Here is a 23,537-nt window from a genome sequence, read left to right as displayed (position 1 = left end):
ACATTTAAATTCCTCGAGCCGTTCAGCCATTTCGCTAAAAGTCCACGCTTCCCCAAGGTATACCTTCTACTAGATACAAATTGCAATAGTTAATTAATCTTATATATTCATTTTACTACAAGTCTTTATATCTGATTTAGATTATTTCCCTGGATTTCGAGAGGCTGTCTCCGAGATTTCCCGAAGATAGTCCTCCACCTGTATTTCACTGTTAAAGCTTCTTGTTGCACCTTTAAATATCATTTTCAGGTGTGCCGGATTTTGAAGGAATACTTTTACTCCAGCTTTTTCAAACGGTCCAAGTAGCTGACGCATTTTCCATCTTCGCTCCACGGTGGCGTGAGCGATGTCCGGTCTGGCAAAAAAATTGAACCCCTTATGCTCTCTTTGGGTGGTAGGTCTTGCAAGGTCGTAGATTTTTTCACGGAGGAGAAAATTCCCAAAGCAGACCAGCATTGCCCTTGGATATTGATTTTGCTTGTTAACATTTTTTGATAGCATTAGGGGAAAACGATGGGCCCGCTGGACTTCCCTTTCCATATCCCAGGCTTCCAATTCCGGAAATGATGTTTTGAGTATGTTAATCATTGCCGCTCTGGCATCGCTTCCCTCAAAATTCTCCGGAATTCCAATAAACCTTAGATTATTTCTTCTGTTTGGATGTTTTAATTACAGAGATGCAGAGGTATGAAACCCAAGTGGAATATGGATGTTATCCTGCTAATGACTTACATCAGACCACTCTGCAGAGATTCTCCATTGTTGGGCCACTAGGAGTATGCGGCAAGGTTATCTAAATTATGTGGCAAAAAAGTCAAATATGGGGCAGTATCATTTTTATCTTGAAGAGCAAAAAATAATGTGTTCTTGCAAAATATTCAAATTTTGCTAAGTGTGTGGTTTATACTGTAAATGTGTTATTCGGTAAACTCTGCAGCCATAGAATCGCATAGATCCACTGACCATCACCATTGTCCACAGTTTTAGCAACACTTTTTTCATGAAAAGTAAACAAAAAGTAAACATTCTAATTCCAATCTGTCACTTTTAAGGAAAACAGCTTTTTCAAACAAAATCTTCTCAAATAAACATGCATTTTTATAAAACACACTAAACAGGTTCTAGACCCCATGTCTGCAGGAGTTGGACTCCTGTCCCATGGGAGCAAGGATTTAGTTGAGTGCACCATCCCTTAGTAAGGGAGTCCAGATTAACTGCAGTCCCACACATCCCACTAAGCATTCCTGCGAGAGTAGTGTTTGTGTTTTCTGGGTTAATAAAAATCCCATAAAGCGTGCAGGGGCACAGTAGTAATTCAAACCCAATTTCATTCTTAGAATAACACACTCAAGCATAGCATTACGAATGGCACTGTATGTTTTTAAGTGTTTATGTCAATAGTCTTATTCTGTTGCTTAGTGCATGTATATTAACCATACAGTACATACTTAAAACAACACTTGTGCATGTTGCTAGCAGCAAGGATAAAAGTAACAGTTCTCACATGTTTTTAATGTATCTAGCATCCTATACCCTAACACTACTTCTGTGCGCTTCACTATGACAGCATGGATCAGCTAATTTGCCTATATAGGTTCTTGGGGCCCTGTGCACTGTATCCAGTACACAGCAGATCAGTGGTGCTTACCAGACTTCAGTCCAGAAGAGAGTGTGCCTTCAGAAGGAAAACACTCATCACTGGGTAGAATTTTGGCAAAAGAGTGGATGCTCAGGCAGCCCCAAAGGACCTCTTGAGATAACCTGGTGCGAAGGCCTCTCCAGCTCAGTGTCAGTTCCAGGCGTTTATACAGGATATTGACCATTGACTTTTAGCCTACTTTGCAAAAACAGGTGGGGATTTTCCAAGATGTATCCAGCAAGATGAAAATACGGCAACTTGGACTACATGTTTAACTTTCATACTGTTAAACATTGAGATGTAGCTAAGGAGGAGTTTATGTCAAACTTGTGTCGCCTAATTTAACAACATATCAGTTCTCCAAAAGATAACGCCATGCTGATTGTGTACCAAAGAGAAACAGGCTACTAAGTTTTAAAAATGTCTGACCTGGGAAATTCACGACAAGGTAACGTGTAATATGATCCTATATCAGGCTCATGATTATAAAGTATCAATATTGGACCATATTACAAAGTTTCACTTATCTCTCTCTCTCTCTCTCTCTCTCTCTATATATATATATATATATATATATATATATATATAATGTACACACACACACACTGAATATGCATATTTTTTGTGTTTTGTATGCCTTCAGAAGTGCATTAAAGTCCTGTTTTCTTCCAAGCCCTTTCCCTCTCCTGCTCTGTGAGGTAGCCTCGGCTATATGTTGGCTCATGATTATGCACACAAATAAATACATAAAATAAATTTTTTTTTTAAAGTAAATAAAATTCTTCCTCTGAAAAAATTGTTCTAATATGCTTTTTATGAATCCTACTCACCTCTTCTTCCTTCAAATACGTCATTGATTTCTCTTAATAATAAGGACATATCACCAAGTTGGGACTCCCAAGCCTCACAGAAAACTTCAAGGTTTTCTTTTGCAATCTTACTGGAGGGGTGCAATGCCAAGGTTTCTGCTGCAGAAATAATCTAAAATGACAAGGATACATGCAGGTCAAACAAGCACGAGGATATATAAGAAATGTTGCACCGCATGAGAAACATTAGAATTCTACATTCTTTATATCAGACCGGCAAGTAGAGCAAGTAGCTTGTGGGGCAGATGGAAACCCTGCATGGCTCCTAATGCCTCAATATTTAATGGTACTGTACAATATGACTTTTTATGGCATCAGGCCATTCAGAAGCTTTTGTGAGGCCTAGGGCATAAACTACTTGCGGGGTCCTCACCCAAAGATCTTGGTTTTAATCTTGGCTTTCCAGTTTCACCAAATTGTGTTACCTTGGGCAGGTACTTTACATCTCTGTGTCTACTTTTCCATGATCATCACGTTTGAGAGTACTTTGAAATAACTCAGTTCAGAGTGCACTATACAAAAATCTCTTTTGAACCTGTTTTTGTAGGCCATAATGTTGCTCCATCTAAACATAAAGGCCTTATACATGAGGCACAGGAATGTGACTTACTTCTTAGGTCACTAATAAAATTGCAATCAGAGCAGAAAGGACAAATACTTTGAAAACCATCCAGTGGCTGAATTGCACAATGTGCAATTCGGAAATCTGGTTTCACTCAGCATTAGGCCTGGGCTAAAATTCTGTTCCGCTCGCGGAAATTGCGATAATTTGACATTTTCACGTTCCGCGGAGAGCGCGAAAATGTCAAAATTTCCGCAATCCGCATTTCACAGGAAATTTTTTGCTTGCTCGCGCTGTAAAATAATACATTCTCGCATGCGCGCGATCGCCTTACCTGAATCCCCGCGTTCGCCGACAAGTTTTCCCGATCCGGTCGCGTTCTCCACGAGATGTTAGATTGTTGGTAGCTATTTGCTCTGTCTCGCGACAGTTCGCAGTAACGCTATTCGTCGCGCGATCACGTCTTTCTTCTCGCGATCATGCACCGCGAGACAAGTGAAAACAAGATGGCCGCGCCCGCGAGCAACCGCATGGGTAAGTTGGCGAGCCGCGACCACGCAGAAAATACCGCGAACGGGCGGGAAAAAAACTTCCGCATCTTCGCGATATTTCCGCGTGTTTGCGGAGATTTTTTACATTTTCGCGATAATTTGCTAACACTGTCACCCCTAGGGGTATCTAAGTGCTGTGCCTCCGTCTATGAACCAGGTCTTGAGTCTCTTTCTGAAGTGTGCCAACGAGGGGGCTGTATGGAGTTGGAGGGGAGGTCGTTCCAGGTCTTGGCAGCAGTGTAGGAGAAGGAGAGGCCATCGCTGTGACTGATGCGGGAGGTGTGTGCAAGGGTGAGTGAAGAGGAGCGCAGGTGTTTAGCGAGTTGGTGGAAGTTCAGTCGATGGTTCAGGTAAGCAGGTCCTAGATCATGGAGGGCTTTGTAGGTGTGTGTGAGGATCTTGAACTGGCATCTTTTTTGGATGGGGAGCCAGTGGAGGTCTCTCAGCTGGGGGGGAATATGGGTTTGTTTGGGGAGGTCTAGGATGAGTCTGGTTTCAGCGTTCTGTATTTTATAGAGTCTTCTGAGGAGCTGGGTGGAGATGCCGGCATGAAGGGCGCTACCGTATTTGAGATGGCTGTGATGAGGGCCTGAGTGTCCATCTTTCTGGCTTTGGTTGGGATCCATTTGAAGAGCATGCGAAGTGTGTGGAAGCAGGAAGAGCAACAACTGCGTTGACTTGTCGTTTCATGGCCAATTAGCTGTCAAAGATGATGATGAGGTTGTGTGCGTGGTCGGTCGGTGTGGGTATGAGTTCTGCAGGCCACCAACCGTGTTCCCATGTGGAGGTGTTCTTCCCGAAGATCAGTACTTTAGTTTTGTCAGAGTTGAGTTGGAGGCAGTTCTCTCTCAATCATTTGGCTACGTTGGTCAGGGGGTTGCAGAAGTTGGTTTTGGAGTTGGAGGGTTCTCGGTTAATGGAGAGGATCAGCTGAGTGTCATCTGCGTAGGAGACTATATTGAATCCGTGGAATCTGATGACATCTCCAAGGGGGGTCGTGTAGATGTTGAACCGGTAGGGCTGAGGGATGAGCTTTGCTGTACGCCGTATATGATGTCTTTAGGTGCGGATGTGAAGGAAGGCAGTTGGATGGTCTGTGTGCATCCTGTAAGGAAGGAGGCGATCCACTTGGGGGCGTCTTGCTGTATGCCTATGTTGTAGAGTCTGTTGATGCGGGTTGTCTGGGAGACTATGTCAAACGCCACAGAGAGGTTGAGGAGGATCATTGCTAAACTTTCTCTATGGTCAAGGTGTGTTCTGATGTCGTCAGTGGCAGCAATCACTCTCAAGTTCGGTCCGGCTGGCATCGTCGGGTGGTAGGAGGGGTCTTGAGGCGCTGTCTAGCGCTGGTGCAGGGAGAAAGAAAGCAGGAGGGGAGACACCTCCTGCAATGAAGGGTGGAAGGTGGCTTCCCCAGAATGACCAATTTGTGTGACCCTACTAGGCAATTTCTTTTCCATCATTAGAATATTGTGACTGTTGTGACCCTGCTCTGGAGTCATTAATAAAACCTTCAGGATAGAAGGGATGTGGTTCACTAATTGTAATAAAGGCAGTGATATATTATAATATGCTAAAGTGAAGCAATTGAAAATGCACTTTTGAGGTCTTACTACTATACAGCACATATGCTGTCTGCTGCAAGACATATTATTAGGGTATTGTTGGGGATGCTATACAGCATGGTTAAAACCACTGGCAAAGCCAATAGATCCCAAAGGCAAGACCTACTGGCTTTGCCAGTCCTTGTTTAATTAGAAAGTTCATACTTCAGCTATAAATAGCCAGCTCCAATCAGCTGTCCTTGTGCCTTGTCAATGAGAGCACGGCTTGTTTTGTAACAGTGGTTATGATTACAGTGACATGTGCTGTAAAACATGCCACACATGCTGACAACATGGACCATAGAGCAACAAATATCCGTGCTCATATTTTGCCTGCAAGATGGTGGAGCCCAAACTGAATAGTACTGACCGAGCCAGGTATGCAATGCGGCCCTAGATTCATTGTGCGTCCTGGTCAATTTTGTTCATGTTTTCGGATTGAGTTCCAGTTTTGGAATTTAAAGATGAGCCTTGCAGATTCTTGCCATGGATGCAGCCGGTTAATTACGGGCGCTTCTTGACATGACAGGCCCCATAGGTTGATGTAGTATAGGAATGTTTTTTATGGCGTGCAGCAAGGCCCATGGCAGGACTTGGCTGGCATGGGTCATCACACTTACCAAGTGCAGGCACGAGAATTTAAGGATCAGCAACTCAATGGATTAATGATAGCGCTGGTGCTTCTTGGCACTACAAAACTCTGGCAAATCAGCAATGTACAAACCCCCATCATAAATAGAAACAAATAAATGTTTATCTGATAGGGTAATATGAGAGACCATCTCAATTACCTACCACATCCCTGCCCCAGAATAATGCCAATTGTGGCACCAAAGAATACACACAACTGTATCAGAGAATACATGTATCTGTACAATAAAATGCACCCAACTGTACCACACAAAACGGCCTACTGCAGCAAAGATAGACCAGTCTGTATTAGATAATACGTGTAACTGTGAAAGAAAGTCTTCGCTATGCCGCTGAATATTATGAGTGTGCCATACAGTGCGTTAATCACCGTGAGGCAGAATGAGTCATGCTGGGCAATGGTAGGAGATACTCTACAAAGTCATTTTCAGTATTGGGATGCGCAGTGAGCCCTGAGGCAAAGAGAGGACAAGGGATGAAAACATAGTAAGGTGTTTCAGGGGTTGGAATTGTAGCTAACAGGGCATGGAGTGTGATTAGTGAGGGTCTTTTGGGGTGGGTGCAGCCAGTAGCCTTTAGAAAGGGAACGTTTTAAGGAAGCCTTACTGGTCGCTGAAAGAGATGGTGCACATTTGTTGAGGAAGAGTGACATGGAGGGCTGTGACATGGTATTATGGTGAGGGGTAAGAGGAATTCTGGTATGATTTCTGCTCACTGATTTAGCCCTTAGCTCCTCTGGTGGTTGGGGTGGAGAACTATACATTTTACCCAGTGACGGTACCATGGGCGGCCAGCATGGCTCGCGGGTGGGGGAGCAGGGGGATCGCCGGGAGGGTGGTGGAGGAGGGGGGGGTCACAGGGGAATCGCACAGGGGGTCACAGGGGAATCGCACAGGGGGTCGCAGGGGAATCGCATGTGGGGGTCGCGGGGGAATCGCATGTGGGGGTCACAGGGGAATCGCACGGGGGTCGTGCATGGATAAATTAAAATAAAATAATACCATTTTAAAAACGGACCTTCCTGTCGGCCGGGTCTCACGTCTCTTCTCCGAGCACATCGAGGAACAGGAAGCAGGCCCCACTAACCAATCCCAAAGCTGCAGTGCAGCGTTGTGATTAATGAGCACCCAGGCTCCCCTGACCAATCACAACGCTGCAGCATTGTTGTGATTGGTTTTGAGCATCCTGGTTTGACGCTCAACCAGAAAATAGGGGCCTGGGCTGGTTCTCCATGCAGGGTGAAATGCAGCCTGCATGGAGAAGGGGAAAGTGAGCATTACTGGTTTGGGCGGCCCAAGAGAGCTGACCAAACAGTCATTGCACACTTGAGTGGGCCAACCACTACACCCCTGCCCTTCTCAAAGAGGAGAGCAGCCACGCCCACTCACTAGCCCGCAAAGCAGCAGGAAGCAGCCTAAAATGATAATAATGCAAAGTTATTATCATTTTAGGTTACTGCTTCCCAATGATTAAAAGCAGCTGGGCGACGCTCCTCTGGCATATCGGATTAGTCGCCCATGGGTGGTACCATGGAACCAGCTGAGTATATGTAAACCCTCCATGTAGATGTTACCGACTTGATTATCTCCATCCTTCAGCATAATCCTCTCTTGCAACATCAAGATAAGTAGAGCAGTACACCGATAGCTATCACAAGTGTGACAGCACAATACACGGGCAAGTTATCACGCCTGATGTCCAAATCGGATTTGACAATAAAAAAAACACTAATAAGACTGATGACTCTCACTTAGTGTCGTCCAACCCTATGATCAGTACCCACCACATTAGTACTATTTCATATAGTGCTACTGAAAACACTACCCCTATAATAACATAGAGGAGTTAATCAAGGTGTAGAATAGGTTTATAATTGTAGCTCTGAATACAACTTAAATCTTTTTTTTTTCACTTCAATTCTTTCTGGCTTTAAGTACATGTTCCTTCTTCAAATAGTAACACTGAGACAATCCTATTTAAAGAAAAAAACACAATGAGGGAATTACATTTCCCATCACCCCACTGGCGGTTTGTAGTCCTTTGTTCCATTGGACTATACGGGCCCCTAGTGCCCATCGAAGCAGCACAACATGATACGCACGCCTCAGGGCACCGGGAAGTTAGCGTGTTGCCCAAATGCGGCTCTCCCAACTGTCCCAGATTAATTACAGCGCAATTAACAATGATGAGAGATGGCCGGCCCACTGAGATATAAACAGGCTCTCCTCCCCCCCAACTACAAGCCACAAGCTCAGAAGAGCAGGAGCCTAGTAGGCGCAGGTGCGGGGTGGGACCCTTGACAAAGTGGTTTCTTATCCTTTAGGAGCTGTGAATTATGGCACCACGGGCAGTAAGAAGCAGATGCTAATGATATGTTTTTCATATTGTTACCACCTAACTACTTTAGGGTTTGACTACAGGGCCACCCCTTTGACCTCCTGCCACCATGGGGTCATAAGTTCTCAGATTTTGGGTGAGTGGATATGAGACACAAGTCTGAATGTGTGTTTAATAAAACAAATAATGCCATTTGTCTGTATGCCTATATTTTTGTATGCAAATGAGAACTCTGCCTCCCATGTGAAGGTCTGATGTCTAAAGCAATATACACCCTGGGCACCAAACGTAAAAAAGATAAATGTAGCATAGGATGCTATCCCCTATGAACTCACCTCCTGAATATGATATGAGGAGAGGGAACATGCACCAGTAAGGTACACGTTGCGGTGATCTGAAAATGACTGCCTACATTGAGTTGCATAGAATAAATGTGGCATGGTTACTATTCACGACAATAAATGTGCATGGGAAGTTGTGCATGCCACATTTTAAACAGCCACACAATGGCACATGATTAAGGCACAGCATAAATTGCACGGCTAAAATAGGTATACACCATCTGAATCACAACTTTCATTTACAGGTCATATCAAGAGTAGCAAATATATATCTGGCAGGGCATGTGGTTGGCAATTGCATGCTACACATCATCATTTAATCGTACAAATGGCTGCGTTGCTGGGCAATGCTCCACAGTTGGATTCACCCTGATGAAAGCCCCGGACCTTTTTAGGCCTGTCAGAGTAGGGCTGAAACATGTTGGTCAAGTAAAGGTCATAGGACCATTAAATCCTACAGTCCCCTTCCACAATTTAGTTTTTATTGTCCTCATCCGCTCTTTATCTTACAGTTATATCCCCTAGTCTTTTTCTTTTAAGAGCTTCCTGAAATACGGTCAAGCCCACCCTGACTTTTAGGAGTCAGGGTGAACCTGATGATGAAGCATGACACTAATAGAGTGTGTGAGGGTTACATATAAAAAAGGATTTTTACCTTCCTCACTCCGAGTAGGGTGGAGTCTAGGTGCAGCAAGAACTTCCTCTCAATGCACCTCGTGCCGTTAAGTTAGGAGGAATACTCTATGGGTATTGTCATTGCCCTGGGGACACCATCCCCCGCGCCAGCTCACAGTCGGTGTACTGAGGACGCTATCCCCTGTGGAACTGTTCTGTGCTTGTGAGAGCTCAGACAGGGAAAACTTTAATGCCTCCACCTAGTATGAGCAGACAGGCTGGTTCCTGGTGGGAGCACAAATGTTTCTCTCAGCCCGTGCTCTCACTGGCAGGGAAACACAGAATTGCACCCACCCAGTGCGAGCCGAAAGAAAAGTTGTTCTAGTCAGGCAGGAGCAAAACTGGTGCTTGCCGGCTCCCGCGATGGGTGCCAGTAGGGGTGCCCATAGAGCCACGGGGCCATAGGCCTCACTACGCGCCCACCAATGTTTTTCAAAGTTGTGGGTGTCCCTGGTTGGTCTGGAGCACCAACATACAAAAGAATTAGGAAAAACAAGTGTGGGTGGCTCTTGCACAGACTCATGGAGTGGAGCTGATTGCAGCCAGCTCCCAATGAGAAAAGAATTTGGGGGTGTCCCAGATAAGAATGTCCTGCCCAAAAAAGAAAATTGGCACGAGGCCTTGAAATTGAATGAGGAATTGCAATTGCTGTTGGCCCGGTTGATTGGGTTTTGGACTGTTGGGCCTATAAAGCTGCAGGATTCGAGGCAGGAAGCAATGAAGCGTCACTCAGACGCATAAAGGCAAACTCGGGACCCTGCGGTGTGGCATACGATTGCCGCTGCTGTGGGCCCTTTAGTTGGCCTTTGAACTACTGAGACCACAATTTCCCAGGATTAGAGGAGGTGATGGAGCAAGGAGCGGCTGCTCAGGCACATAAAGGAAAGCTCAGGGACCCACGGCACAGGACGTGAGTCGCTCCCGCAGGCCCTGTTGTTTGGGCTTTGGAATGCTGGGCCCATATTCTCCTGGGATTACAAGAGGTGGGGGAGCAACAAGGTACTGCTCGGATGCATAAAGGCAACCTCAGGAGCCCACAAAGCTGGAACACATGTGGGGCACGCCCATGGACCATATTCAAGGTAGGCTGGTGCCTTTTCCCTTTGTTGTAAGAACACATGAGTGCACACTCCTTCATAAATATCAACATTCTTCCAATTTGTAAAAATTTTAAGTTCCAAATAATTTTTGATTTCAGCTTTTATTCTTCAATTTTGTATCCTGGTTCATAGATTATCATCATACTCCAGACATTTCCAGTAATAGTTTTGTTTAATCGTTCAATAGTCAGTTTTATTTAAACATTCAACAGCCGACACGTGTTTCGCCCTTAAGCGGTCATTGGGACCAGGGTTTTTCCTGGAAGAGGTATGGCGCCGCGGCCAGGGCGACTGACTCCGGAATCTGGGGATCACGGTTCGATCGCCGGCGGCAGATTATCCCAGCACCATGTGACTCTGGGCAATAGCTTGCTTAATCTTCCCGACGGCCCCCAGCGCCTAGAGAACCTTACGGGTGATTGTTCGCGCTTTACAAAAATGTGGATTATTATTATTATTATTTTTTCTAGGCAGAATTAATAAACATCATAAGTTTAAAATAAAACTTAGAACCAGTTATAGTCACCACCAAGTGCTGTGTGACAGGACTGCTGAAGATTCAAAATGAAGTGCTAATTCAAAAGAATCAGGAAGGTAAAAGATGACAAGTGAAAAGGCAATAGGTTCTGTAGTGAGAGAAGTAAATGGGGTTAAACAGAAAATAAATGAAATGTAGACAAACTTTTTAGGTGCTATCAATAGAAGATATTTTTAAACTTGGAACGCAAGACAATACCTAGTAGTCACTGCATGCATGACGGAGTAAGTTGGTAATATTGTTAGTGACCTTTTCTTATTATTACGTGCACTGTGCTTTTATTTTTTAAGTATGGTTATTGTGTGGCTTTAGAATTACAATTAGCTAGAAAGGAAAGGTTGCTACTACAAAAAGAAATACTGTCATTAGTTTCTAATTATTATTTTGTATTTAGTAAGTGAAGAGAGGAGCTTTGGTTTACCTAGAAAGAAGGAAATAACTTTCATAAACAAGGCTGCAGGTTTGAGCATATAACATAGTATCGGACAAAGTATGTTGCATCAAAGGTATCAAATGAAAAAAAAAAGATCTAAATGAAAGAAAGAGAAAATATAATAATGCATTAGATACATGGAAGGATACTAAAAAGCAGCTAATCTATTTGTTTTATCTATAACAGATTTATTTAAGCTCTTGTTTCTCAAATAAGCCACGATGGATGTACTCTATAACCCATAAGCAAGATATTAAGAGCGATTAGGATAAGAAGTCTATGGGCATATTGGGGTTTGTTAACTGCACGATTATCACGGGTATATAAGTTTCAGTCAGCCGGTATTTTTTAAATTTAAAACATTTTTAATAATCGTAAAGGAAACGGGAGACAATGGTACATGCTTGCGTTGCTACTTAAAGACGTGTTTCATGTATGAGAGCAATATCGGTTGAAATCAAGTGATAGCGATCTTTAAAATGTAAACAGTCAAACAATCTGAGGTATGTAAGTAAGAAATTAATAAAGCGATAATACTAATGCGCTCTATGGGGTACGAGAGTGGTTCGTGTTTAGTAAGCGAAAACGTCAGGCAGTATTGCCATAAAAGACCGAAAATACATTTATTTACATTTTCAAGTCAGCACGCTGCAGATCCTGGGTCTAATCCCTTTCCTGAGCGTGTAAGGTATAATGACATTGTAGTAGAGCGCTATTTTAAATAGAGGAGAGACCTGCCATGAGATCGCCAATATCGCATCGGTTATTAGCCGCCATCTTGAAATGGTGGAATGTAGCCGTATGGTTACATTATGGCAATATGTTAGTATGTTATGGTCATTGAGGGTTTAATTGAGGTTTAATCTGATTTGCAATTATATTAGAGATCATGCGATGGTCTGTATAAGTGCATCTTTATAAGGTTTCCTAGCACACGAATCAAATTTGGAATAAAGTCGATATGACTTGGCACCTGGGCACCATTTTGGTTAGGGATAGATACTACAGGAAACACTTTTAAAATTGAATCGGATAAGCAGGGAATTAAATACACGACTAAGAGATAATGTCCATGAACGAAATGTATAAATTGCTATGTTGGAAAAAATTCTATTTATTTATAATCCTGAGTAGACCCTTTCTGGAGGGGAGAAGATAGGAAGTCCCTTTAAATGTAACATGGTATGAAGTTAACTAATTGTTGCTTTCTGGAAGTTTTATGGTATCCTGCGGGAAATGGTTCCACTAGTATTATTTAAATGATGTTACGATAGGGAGAACACTTGGCGATTCCATACATATTTATCTAAGGCAAATGAGTGAAGGAATTAAGTGGTACGGTAAAATTTTGGATTTTGAGTAGAGATTTTGTAAGTATACTAGTTTTGGGAAATTGTATTATTTAGTATAAATCTTTTGTAAATGTACAGCAATGAGGCGCCACTTGGGCGCTTAAAGGCAAACTCAGGACCCTGCGGTATGGGATATGATTGCCGCTGCTGCCGGCCCTGTTGTTTGGGTTTTGAACTACTGGGCCCACAATTTCCCAGGATTAGGGGAGGTGATGGAGCAAGGAGCGACTGCTACCTATAATAACTTTTAAGATATGTTTATACATAGTGGGACAATTTATACAAAAGAGTGTATAGAAATAGATTCTCTTTGTACCATTGTGTGGATAGAGATCTATATGGATGAAAGTTGTATGAGAAAGAATGATAACTGGTTACTAGTGAGATTATAAGTGGTTTGCCAAAGGAATATTTTTTTTAAATGTTCACAGTTGAATTTGGAAACCTATTGCTTTGGCTAATAGGGGTTCCCTCTCATTGTTTTCCTCTCATTCACAAATCTTCCAAAATGCCCTTGAGATTGCATATCGGCAAAAAGCACTACTCACTTGATGGTATTCTGCACATTATACAGAGCCCAGCGTATATGATTCAAGGGCACGGATCCTGTGGACTGGAAACATCAGAAATGACAAGATAGACATGTTGTTTTTACAGAGCCTAAAGTCTCCAGAAATTTGTTATGAAGTGATGAATTATATAGGAGGAGTTCTAGCTATAAGGAAAAGATGTGAATTTGTAATGTAATTGTCAATGTTTAATAATATATAGTTTCATGTGTTTTAATCATGGAGTCTAGGGTATTTGCTCTTTTTGGTACCTGTTAACATATGGCTGCTTATAGGATGAAGATATTAAACATTCTAATTTTACTGAGCAAACCTGTAATTTCAATTTCTATATGAATTATTTGATAATTATATCCTGAGTTGTTTTGCTACTATATCCATTTGTTGTAAAAGTTGTTATATCTCTTTTTATGTATGGACTTTTATGGCTCTTTATTGCCATATAAAGATATTGATTAGTAGACTGAATAATAAATAAGCAGCCGGAGTCACTCCCAATTAAGTTTAAACTCATTCACTGACAAAAACAAAAATTAAGGAGAAATTATATGCAGGTCTTATTAAAAAAATGTAAATAAAAAAAGCACTAAAATTAGCCAATTATACATAACTGAAATAAATATAACTTGCACGACCGAATATTTCAGACGTCATCAGTGATGTAATATATGCAGTCATAAGCAGTGCATCATAGCAAATAAAAATATACCTCTGAGTAAGGGTCAGGGTATTCCCACCCTGCCCCCTTATAACCTTGTTTCGATCTATTTTTCATGACAAGAAGCTCTCCAACACTATGCCACAAATCACCAAGAGCCAATTAACACTCAAGCATAATGCATCAGCTGTAATTAAGAAATTTAAATCCTTAACTTACTGATCTGTCTAACCCGCACTGAAGGTATATCACACAAAAGCCCTGGGTGCTGCCCTTATAGTACAGAAATATGGGGGTTCTGTAACGTCATTGGTTTATCTAGGGTAGAAAATACATTTCTTAGATCATTGGTTAACATGTCCTAGAGTGCCCCGCTAGATCCTTTGCACCTGGGTATGGGTATGAAATATATAGCCCACTTAATTAATCTCAAACTTCGAATACACTGGTGCAGAATTTGATCTACTGAGGAGCTGGCTTCATACATATGGGCTCTAGAGGAAGTGATAACCTTGAACAGTGGAAGTGTCATTGCATGGCTGAAATATGTGAAAACCTGGCTCCTTACTCTCGGGTTAAAGGAGTTGGAGATAACCCACCCTCAGCTGTGAGGTTGCCAGGGAAAAGCATCAAAGAGAGATATTGGCCTTACGTGATGGAAGCTTGGCAAACGACTCCAAGGTATGGAGGCCTTTTTGATTACTTACTTTATTTTAAGTGTGACCTAAAATTTGAGGCCTTTCAGGATGATATCACTTCCTTTGCTGCTCAACATTTTTACCTACAATTTAGGTTAGGAATATTAACTATCAGTAGTTTTTGCTGCAAATGGCTACCCAGCCCTTCTACTTCCATCTCTGAAATATGTCCAGTGTGAAATTTAGAGAAGGAAACTAATGTGTATTGGCTTTTCGTTTGTACTTCTTATGCCTGTTTGCGAAGAAAGTGGATAATCCCAATATCCCTCACCCTAGGGGTGAAATAATACAGATTTGCTCTGAGGATACTAACGTTGAATATGAGTGGCCCTATTGTGTTTAATGTGACTAGACTTCTTTTCTCATCATGGTGTCTGACAAAGAAATATTGCGACAAATAGTCTGTCACTCCGAATTGAGTTTAAATGCACAAGAAATACTCAAATCTTTAAGGTTATTTAGTTTTTCTTGTATATATTGATTAAACAAACGTTATTGTATGCTTGATAGGGTTATTCCTGTAATATACAGCTATTGATTGATTATTGATAGCATTCTTACTACAGTATTAGTCCAATGCCATTAATTGGCGCTGGAGGCCAATCGGAGTGCAGGCTAAAATCAGAAGTCCATCAGGGTAAAGCAATCTAAAACAAAATATTCTGTTACTCTTGGAGAATTCCCTCCAGCAGAGGCTAGAGCCATGGTAATAGACCTAAATAGGGTTTGATTTAAAGGCAAGGCTTACAAACTAGGTCGGGTTTTTATTTAATATTAGTCCTTTGAGCCTAAAAGTATTTGTTTATATTCTGAAAACTGTATTGGATCAGTAGTAAGCAGATAAAGTATTTTAGGTAGCAAAGAGTGACTCTCCCTACTCTCTTTGCCAAACCACAGGTTATGCTTTGATCTCAACCTACAAGACACAAGTACGGAAACAATTACTATTTTATTTTTCTTCAGATATTTTAAAATATTATTCTCTGACCTATCATCAGAGTATCCAGACAGGCTGTTAACAGCAAGATTCCAGTTAGTAACCACTTCTCAGTTCAATTGCATTCTTTGTGTACCATGAACTTATTCCATACTTTAAATCTAATTTATATTTAATTGCTCCTTCGTTCATTGTGTCTTCTATTGTGAAGTGCTTGTCAACATCCCAGGGCATAATTCAATGATCTTTACAAAATAATGAAAAAAGCCCGGAAATCATTAACAAAGTAATCAATAGGTAATTATTTCTCCTTCTGGAAAAAGTATGTCTTGCTGGTCTATCTTTTGAAAAGCAACCTTTAATTACACATACTCCTAAGCAGTCAGCATTCCACTTCTACGGTACAGAGCCTATATAGAGAAAAGGACATCAGGAGTGCTGTATAAGCCACACACGAGTGCTTTCTCTTCACCCTCACACTCAGAATTTCACAGTGAAATCTCCGCCCACTAATATTGGGACTTGGGAATGGGTTAGCCTAGTGTTCAGTGGCTCATCCTTACTCTCTTCCAAATCCAAACGTGCCCAATCTGTCTTTGAAGGTTTCGAGCAGAGACTGAGTATTATCATCAGTTAAGAGGTGCCGGCCGAGTCGCACTTAATTGCTAATGCACACTTAGGGGCTCATTAGTACATAGGCCCGGGGAATGGGGCCGCCCGCTATGTATGCGGCAGTCCCACATTAGGCATTAGGATGCCCCCGCCATACTGGCGGGCGCATCCCTGACATTGCGGCGGGCGGTGCTTTCAGCAGCACCCTCCGCAATGTCAGAAATGCATGTTGTGCATTTGCATGCACAACGTGGCAGGCACAGCGCGGTGCCTGCCACCTTGTGCATGCAAATGCAGGGGGGTACCATAGCTACCCCCATGTGCACTCCCCACCCCCGAACACCCTGGGGGCCCGCAACGGGCCCCCAAAGACAAAACCGCATGCCTTTCCATGGCGGAGTCTCCGCCATGGAAAGGCCACTCTCCGCCACGATGATAATATGGATGGCGGTGCCTGCAAGGTAACGCCACCATATTCCTGGGCTTTTTCGCCCGGTAAGCAATCAGGCGGATTGCCTACTTGCGGAAAACCGGCGGACGGTCTTCCCGTCCGCCGGGGTCCCCCCGCCATCCTAATGTGGCGGGGGAAAAGTAATGCGGGCGGGAGATTTTGGTGGGCGGATCGCCACCACCATACGGGCGGTGGCGATCCGCCAGCTATAATAATGACCCCCTTAGTATTCAGTTTGATTTCCACACCAGCATAGTTAATCACTTTCCTAATGGATATCCAGCCATTGCCATCGGGACACCTACATCCCTACCATAATTCCAAACTTACTGTAAAGGAACATCTGGCAAGTGATCAGACCTTTCACCATAGTAAGTGATCTTTATGGAGAAACGATCCCCAAACCTTGATTCTGTGGCTCATGATACAGGACCCACGACCCACGACCCATAATACAAAACATTGCTGCGTTAAATGTACTCCATGGCACTAAGAATGGCTGTGAATGAGGTATGCTATGCTTGACTCCCACGAATGACATGCAGATCAAGATCGCCTGGGCTAAACTGATGGGATAAACAGAAGCAGGATGTTGCCCCTCAAGCTGGCAGCGACTATATGCCCACCACCCTCCCTTTCTATGTTGATCTACAGTGGCTTCTAAGGTGGCAGGAATGAATTTTGGAGTAACCGTTGACTTACTACTTTGTCTCCGAACAGCTCCATGGATGACTTTGATTCTGTTGTCTCAAAACTGCACTGACCCCATGCCGACGCACTGCGACCAGGCGAGCACAGCTGGAGCCGGATCAGCCACGGGCAGAGTGTAGGACAAGAAAATCTCCAACACAACTGCCAAAGACTCAGTAGAGAGAGGTCAGACTGCCTGAGACATGCCACACGAGCAGCAAAAGGCATTTTAGGCGCTTGGGGGTCAACATTGGCCAAAAGGGTTGTTGGGAACACATGTAGTAGCATGAATTGTCTTTTCTGATCAGAAGTTCAAGAGCTGGGTGTGCGATGGTTTTTAAAGTATGACTTGGTTTTCGGTATGCTCACAAAAGAGGTGCTAGGTATGACCTTAAGGGGTGCTTAAAGAGCACTAATAACTCTCATTGTTCACTCAATCAAGCGTATTTGTTTGACAAACAGACGAGAAACCAAACCAAAATGAGAGTGTGGATAGGACTGCGAAGAATGTGTGATAGTTAAAAATGAGAACAAAAGGCATGCGGAAGGGATTAGCTAAAAACATGAATTATGTCGGAAGTAGGGTTGTACAGGCTCCATAGTAGGCATACTTAGAGACAAAAAAGGGTAGACAAAATATCATACACACCACTCTGGCCAATGGCACACGGTTAGCAACATTGATATTTTATTAAGCATGAATCAACATGAACTCCTTCATGGACGTCAATTCCCCAAAATGCCAGGGGTAGCGGAAGTGACTTCACATGCCCTTGACCTTCACTTTTACTCACACATACATATGCTTATACATACACACGCTTTCACACATACACACACACTCGGCCTACACATGCACAGACATTCACACATACACACACGCTCGCTCTTACATAAACACACTCTCAAAACTGCAAGCACGCCCCCAACATACATACATTAAAAATACATTTTTACTTACCTCTGCTGCCAGGGAAGGTCATATTCCAGCTATTTGTACTCCTGTTTTTTTAAAACTAATAGCGACAAGCTGCTGACATTAGGGGTCGCAAAGGCAGTGCCATGGGTCACAAAGGGATTGACAGGGGTCGCAGGAGCAATCCCTGGCGACCTATAAATGACCTCCATGCATTGCTTTAATGTTTAAAGCAGCCAATTTCAAAGGTGTTGAGAGTACAGTCCGCATCAGGGGAGTAGGAGCAGCAGCTAAAACAGGCACCTGACTTCCTAAAGCAACTTGAGGATGGGTTCCTTATAATCTCCATTTACCAACAGTAGGCACCAAATCATCGTCTTGGAAAATTGAAGCAAAAACAACAGTTGATGGACAGAATGCAGAACAATGTCATACATTCACCCCAGCACAGAGATCTGGGCCTAAATCCATCGTTTTTTTGCTCACCATGCCATTCCAGTTTGAACCCAGCTATATGCAAATAAGTCTTGACCCTGTGCCTCATGGGAACAGTCCAGCCCGAACTGCCGGGTCAGGTCCTCCCTGGACTGGAAACAAGCATCCTAGGACCGGTTACGGGGTTTCACCCCTCTTCAGCCATCCAACCCTTACATCTCATGTATTAAAATATATTCACCCCTCTTCAGCCATCCAGCCCTTACATTTCATGTACTAAAATATATTTGAACCCAATAAAGGTAACGTCTTTGATTAACTAGCGGCTACTTTTACACCCGTAGCGTGAAAAGAAACTAAAGCTGCAGGGGTCCATGGGATTGTGCTGATGACAGCGTGGAGTTCTGTCTCTGTGACGGAATAAAACAAACATGGAGGTGTCAGGGAATGAGTGCAGAGTAAAAGCGTGGATTATGTTTTCTCAAAAGTCTTTGAACATAAACCCACGTCGGTTGATTGGTCAAATAGTGAAAGGAAATTGGGGTTGTGCGTGCACATGTGATTTTAAATGCATGGAATCATTTTGGAGTTATTCAATTTATATAAGATCGTTGCTATCAATTTAAACAAAATCCAAAGGCACAGGAAACATGCAGTGCTGCCGGAATATATTTTCAGAACGATCATAGCATATATTGAAAATTACTCATGCTCAGTGTGTTTTTAATTATCTGTTACAGCAGAAGGCCTTAGTCTGGTGTGGTATTGAACTGTCAGCAGTTGTGTCTGTCTTTAGGAGATTCACTACAAGCACTGGCAAAGCCAATAAAGCTGGCACAGGTTGCTAGCCATTTGGTGCTCTCAAAGCTTGTTTTGCTTTGATAAATTATTTCCAAAACTTTATTGGTTGGGAAGCTGCAGGGCACACATCAGTCTAAAAAACAGTATTAGCTAAGGACAAAAATATGTTTTGGTCTCAAAAAGCACACATTGCCACTTGAAGGAACTATTTATGGTGTAGATGTGCTCCCTGTGAAAGGAAAGAATGCTATCACTCACAGTGAAGGTAGCCAATGGCTGAAGCGGGCTGACCCACTGCCCTATGCTGTACGCTGTAGTGGGCAGAAGAAAAATGTGAATGAATTGGCTGAGTGTGAGCCAAGGAAAATCCTTTAGAATAGTGGCAAGGGGAGCAAAGAAAACGAAAGTCGCACTTCCTTAAAGGAAAAAAGAGGCCTAATACTGAGATATTTTCTTGTCTGGGGCTTTTATTTAATATAATTAAACACAGAGAGAGAGAAAGGGTCCAACGAAACCACTCCTGGTCCCCTTCAAGAACAAGTTACTTACCTTCGGTAACGATATATCTGTAAGAAACATTAGTTAGTTAGATTCCTCACCTTAGAATATCCCCAGGCGTCAGGCTGGATCCGGAAAGATTTTTCGTCAGCAATACCCTTGCGCGTCGCTAGGCGTCGTCTGCGGCTCCGCGTCCGTTGTCGGCGTCGTGATCGCCGGGATGACGTTGTCGGAGTACTTAGACACCACCCTCGCGCGCTGACGTCAGTTCTTGTACATAGCTTTCCACACCAGTAACGCAGAGCCATGCAAGAGACCGACACTGGTGCCAAAAATTCTAGGGCCCTGAAAGGGATAACCTCAACCCTAGATATCAGTTCGCAAAACGGGGAGGATGGGTGGGTCGGTGAGGAATCGAACTAACTAATGTTTCTTACAGATATATCGTTACCGAAGGTAAGTAACTTGTTCATCTGAAAGAAACACGTTCGTTAGATTCCTCACCTTAGAATAGATACCCCAGCAATACCAACCCCAGTGGTGGGTCTGCAAACCAAGATCACACCAGAAAGTCCTGGAGAACAGAACGGCCAAAGAAGCCGTCTCTCCGGACTTAGCTGTCCAGGCAATAATGTTTGGCAAACGTGTGCAGCGAGGCCCACGTTGCTGCCTGATAGATGTCCTGCAAGGGGACTCCCCGGCCCAGGGCAGTTGTCGCCGCTGTGGCCCGAGTGGAATGGGCCCTCAGCCCTAAAGGAGGTTCCTTTTTAGCTAAGGAGTAACAAGCTTTGATACACAAAAGACTCACCGAGAGATGGTTCGCTTGTGCACCGCCCGCCCCTTGTTAGCGCCCACGTAGCCAACAAAGAGTTGGTCGTCCACCCGGAACTGCTTGGTGCAGTCCAAATAAAAGGACAGCGCCCGTTTTGGGTCCAGACGGTGGAGCCTCTCTTCCTCTTTCGAAGGATGCGGAGGCAGAAAGAAGGTGTGCAACGTAACAGACTGCCCGATGTGAAAGGCAGTTACCACCTTAGGGAGAAAGGAAGGACGAGTCCTGAGAACAACTTTGTCCGGATGAACAGAAAGAAAAGGAGGCTTAGAAGAGAGAGCCTGGAGCTCACTCACCCGCCTAGCAGAGGTGATGGCAACCAGGAAAGCAGTCTTGAGCGTCAATAGATGAAGGGGACAATTGTGAAGTGGCTCAAAGGGAGCGTACATCAGATACGTCAATACCAGATTCAAATCTCACTGAGGCATTACGAAAGGGACAGGAGGAAACATGTGAGTAATGCCCTTGAAGAAGCGAGAAACAACTGGGGATTTGAAAAGAGAAGGCTGATCAGGAAGCCGTAAGAAAGCAGAGATAGCTGAAAGATAACCTTTAAGAGTGCCCAGAGCAGAGCCCTGCTGGGCCATGGAAAGAAGAAAGAGGAGAACCTCAGAAAGAGGGGCGGAAAGGGGATCCACAGCCTTTGCTGTGCACCATGCCACAAATTTGTTCCACCTGCAGACGTATACCGATTTTGTGGAGGGACGCCTGGCTGCCAGAATGATATCACAGACTTCAGGAGGCAAGTCAAATGGCATCAACTGTCGCCGCTCAATCTCCACGCATGGAGGTGGAAACTGGACAGGTTCGGGTGGAGGACCGTCCTCTGCTGCTGCGACAGAAGGTCCTCCCGAAGAGGCAGTCGTATCGAGAGATCAATCGACAGACTGAGTAGCTCGGGATACCAGTACCTTTGTGCCCAATCCGGAGCCACCAAGATGACTTGGGCCCGGTCGCGCCTGATCTTCTTCAGCACTCTGGGCAGAAGTTGTATAGGCGGAAAGGCGTACAACAGACCGCAACTCCACTCGGGACGAAAAGCGTCTCCGAGCGAGTGCCGCCTTGGAAACTCCAACGTGCAGAACTGCTGACATTGCGCGTTCTCTTCTGTGGCGAATAGATCTAACCAAGGTTCTCCCCACTGCTGAAAGAGGCCTTGCGCCACGTCCGAGTGTAGACGCCATTCGTGATCCATCATGCACCAGCGGCTGAGTTCGTCTGCTCTGGCGTTCAGAGAGCCCGCCAGATGTTGAACCACCAGGGTGATGCCCTGATGTTCCAGCCATGTCCAGAGGCGCAGAGCCTCCTGACAAAGGGTCCACAAACCCACCCTGCCCTGCTTGTTGCAATACCACATGGCGGTGGTGTTGTCTGTGAACACCTGCACTACACTTCCGCGGAGAGAGGGAAGGAATGCCTTCAGTGCAAGTCGGATCGCTCTCAGCTCCAAAAGGTTGATATGGAGCCGAGACTCCGCCGGAGACCAGAGTCCTCGGGATCTCCGCCTCTCCCATGTGGTCCCCCCACTCCAGGAGGGACGCATCCGTCACTACTACGTGCTCCGGTTGGGGTAGGAAGAGGGATCTGCCACTGACCCAATCGCGGTCCGTGAGCCACCACTGCAACTGTCGTGCAGTGCCCTCTGAGATCAAGACATGGTCGGACAGGTTGCCCCGATTCTGGGCCCACTGAAACTTCAGGTCCCACTGCAGAGCCCGCATTCGCCATCTGGCGTGATGCACCAACAGGATGCAGGAGGCCATCAGACCCAGAAGCCGCAGCACCAACCTGACCGAAACCCGGGATAGAGGCCGAAAGATGGGAATCAGAGCCTGAATATCCCGGACCCGCTGTTCTGGAGGATAGACCCGGAACTGTGCTGAGTCCAGAACTGCTCCGATGAAGAGGAGCTTCTGGGAGGGACTCAGATGCGACTTCGGCACATTGATGGAGAAGCCCAGCAAATGCAAGAGGTCGGCCGTAGTCTGGAGGTGGGAGACGACTGCCTGGGGCGAGCCCGCCTTCAGCAACCAGTCGTCGAGAAAGGGGAAGACTGGAACCCCCAATCTGCGCAGATGAGCTGCGACCACCGCCATCACTTTTGTGAACATCCGAGGGGCACTGGTGAGGCCGAAGGGGAGCAAGGTAAACTGAAAATGCTCTTGGCCCACCGTGAACCGCAGGTAACGCCGGTAGGCCGGGGATGTGGAAATAAGCATCCTGCAAGTCCAATGCTACCATCCAGTCTCCAGGGTCTAGGGCAGCCAGAACCTGAGCTACGGTGAGCATCTTGAACTTCTCCTTTCAGAGGAAGAAGTTGACGCTCCTGAGGTCCAAGATAGGGCGTAGGCCCCCTTTGCCCTTCTTGGGAACCAGAAAGTAGTGGGAATAACAACCACGACCTACTTCTGGACCAGGAACGCGCTCGATGGCCCCCTTGGCCAAGAGGGCCGGAACCTCTTCCTGTAGAAGTTTCAAGTGGTCCCCCGACATGCGGTGGTACTGCGGTGGCATGGCTAGAGGGGTCGCCTCGAAGGGGAGGGAGTAGCCCCTTCGGACGATTTGCAGCACCCACCTGTCCGACATGATGGAACGCCAGTGGAGCAGGTGATGGCGAACACTGCCTCCCACTGGCGTGGAATGGGCCTGAAAGCACGGACTAGGATGGCTTTGAGGCGGATGCTGCTGGGGTAGATGTGGACGGACCGGCACGTTGTCCCCCTGTACAACCTCGGCGGAATCCACGTCCGCGACCGCGTGGAGGTTGGTTCTGCGGTCTGTGGCAAGGTGG

General features: G+C 44.8%; 1 protein-coding gene across 1 annotated transcript in view; it reads right to left on the bottom strand.

The window, feature by feature from the left end:
* CTNNAL1 (catenin alpha like 1) overlaps window positions 1-23,537 on the bottom strand; it is an 862,216-nt gene that overhangs the window by 79,057 nt on the left and 759,622 nt on the right. Inside the window, exon 11 of the mRNA XM_085606809.1 lies at window positions 2,470-2,620. Coding sequence (XP_085462935.1) covers window positions 2,470-2,620 — 151 coding nt within the window. The remainder of the gene's footprint in view (window positions 1-2,469; window positions 2,621-23,537) is intronic.

This window comes from Triturus cristatus, chromosome 5_2 (genome assembly GCF_964204655.1).
Source record: "Triturus cristatus chromosome 5_2, aTriCri1.1, whole genome shotgun sequence".
NCBI classification, from domain to species: Eukaryota; Metazoa; Chordata; class Amphibia; order Caudata; family Salamandridae; genus Triturus; species Triturus cristatus.
This window is presented reverse-complemented; position numbering and strand designations above follow the sequence as displayed.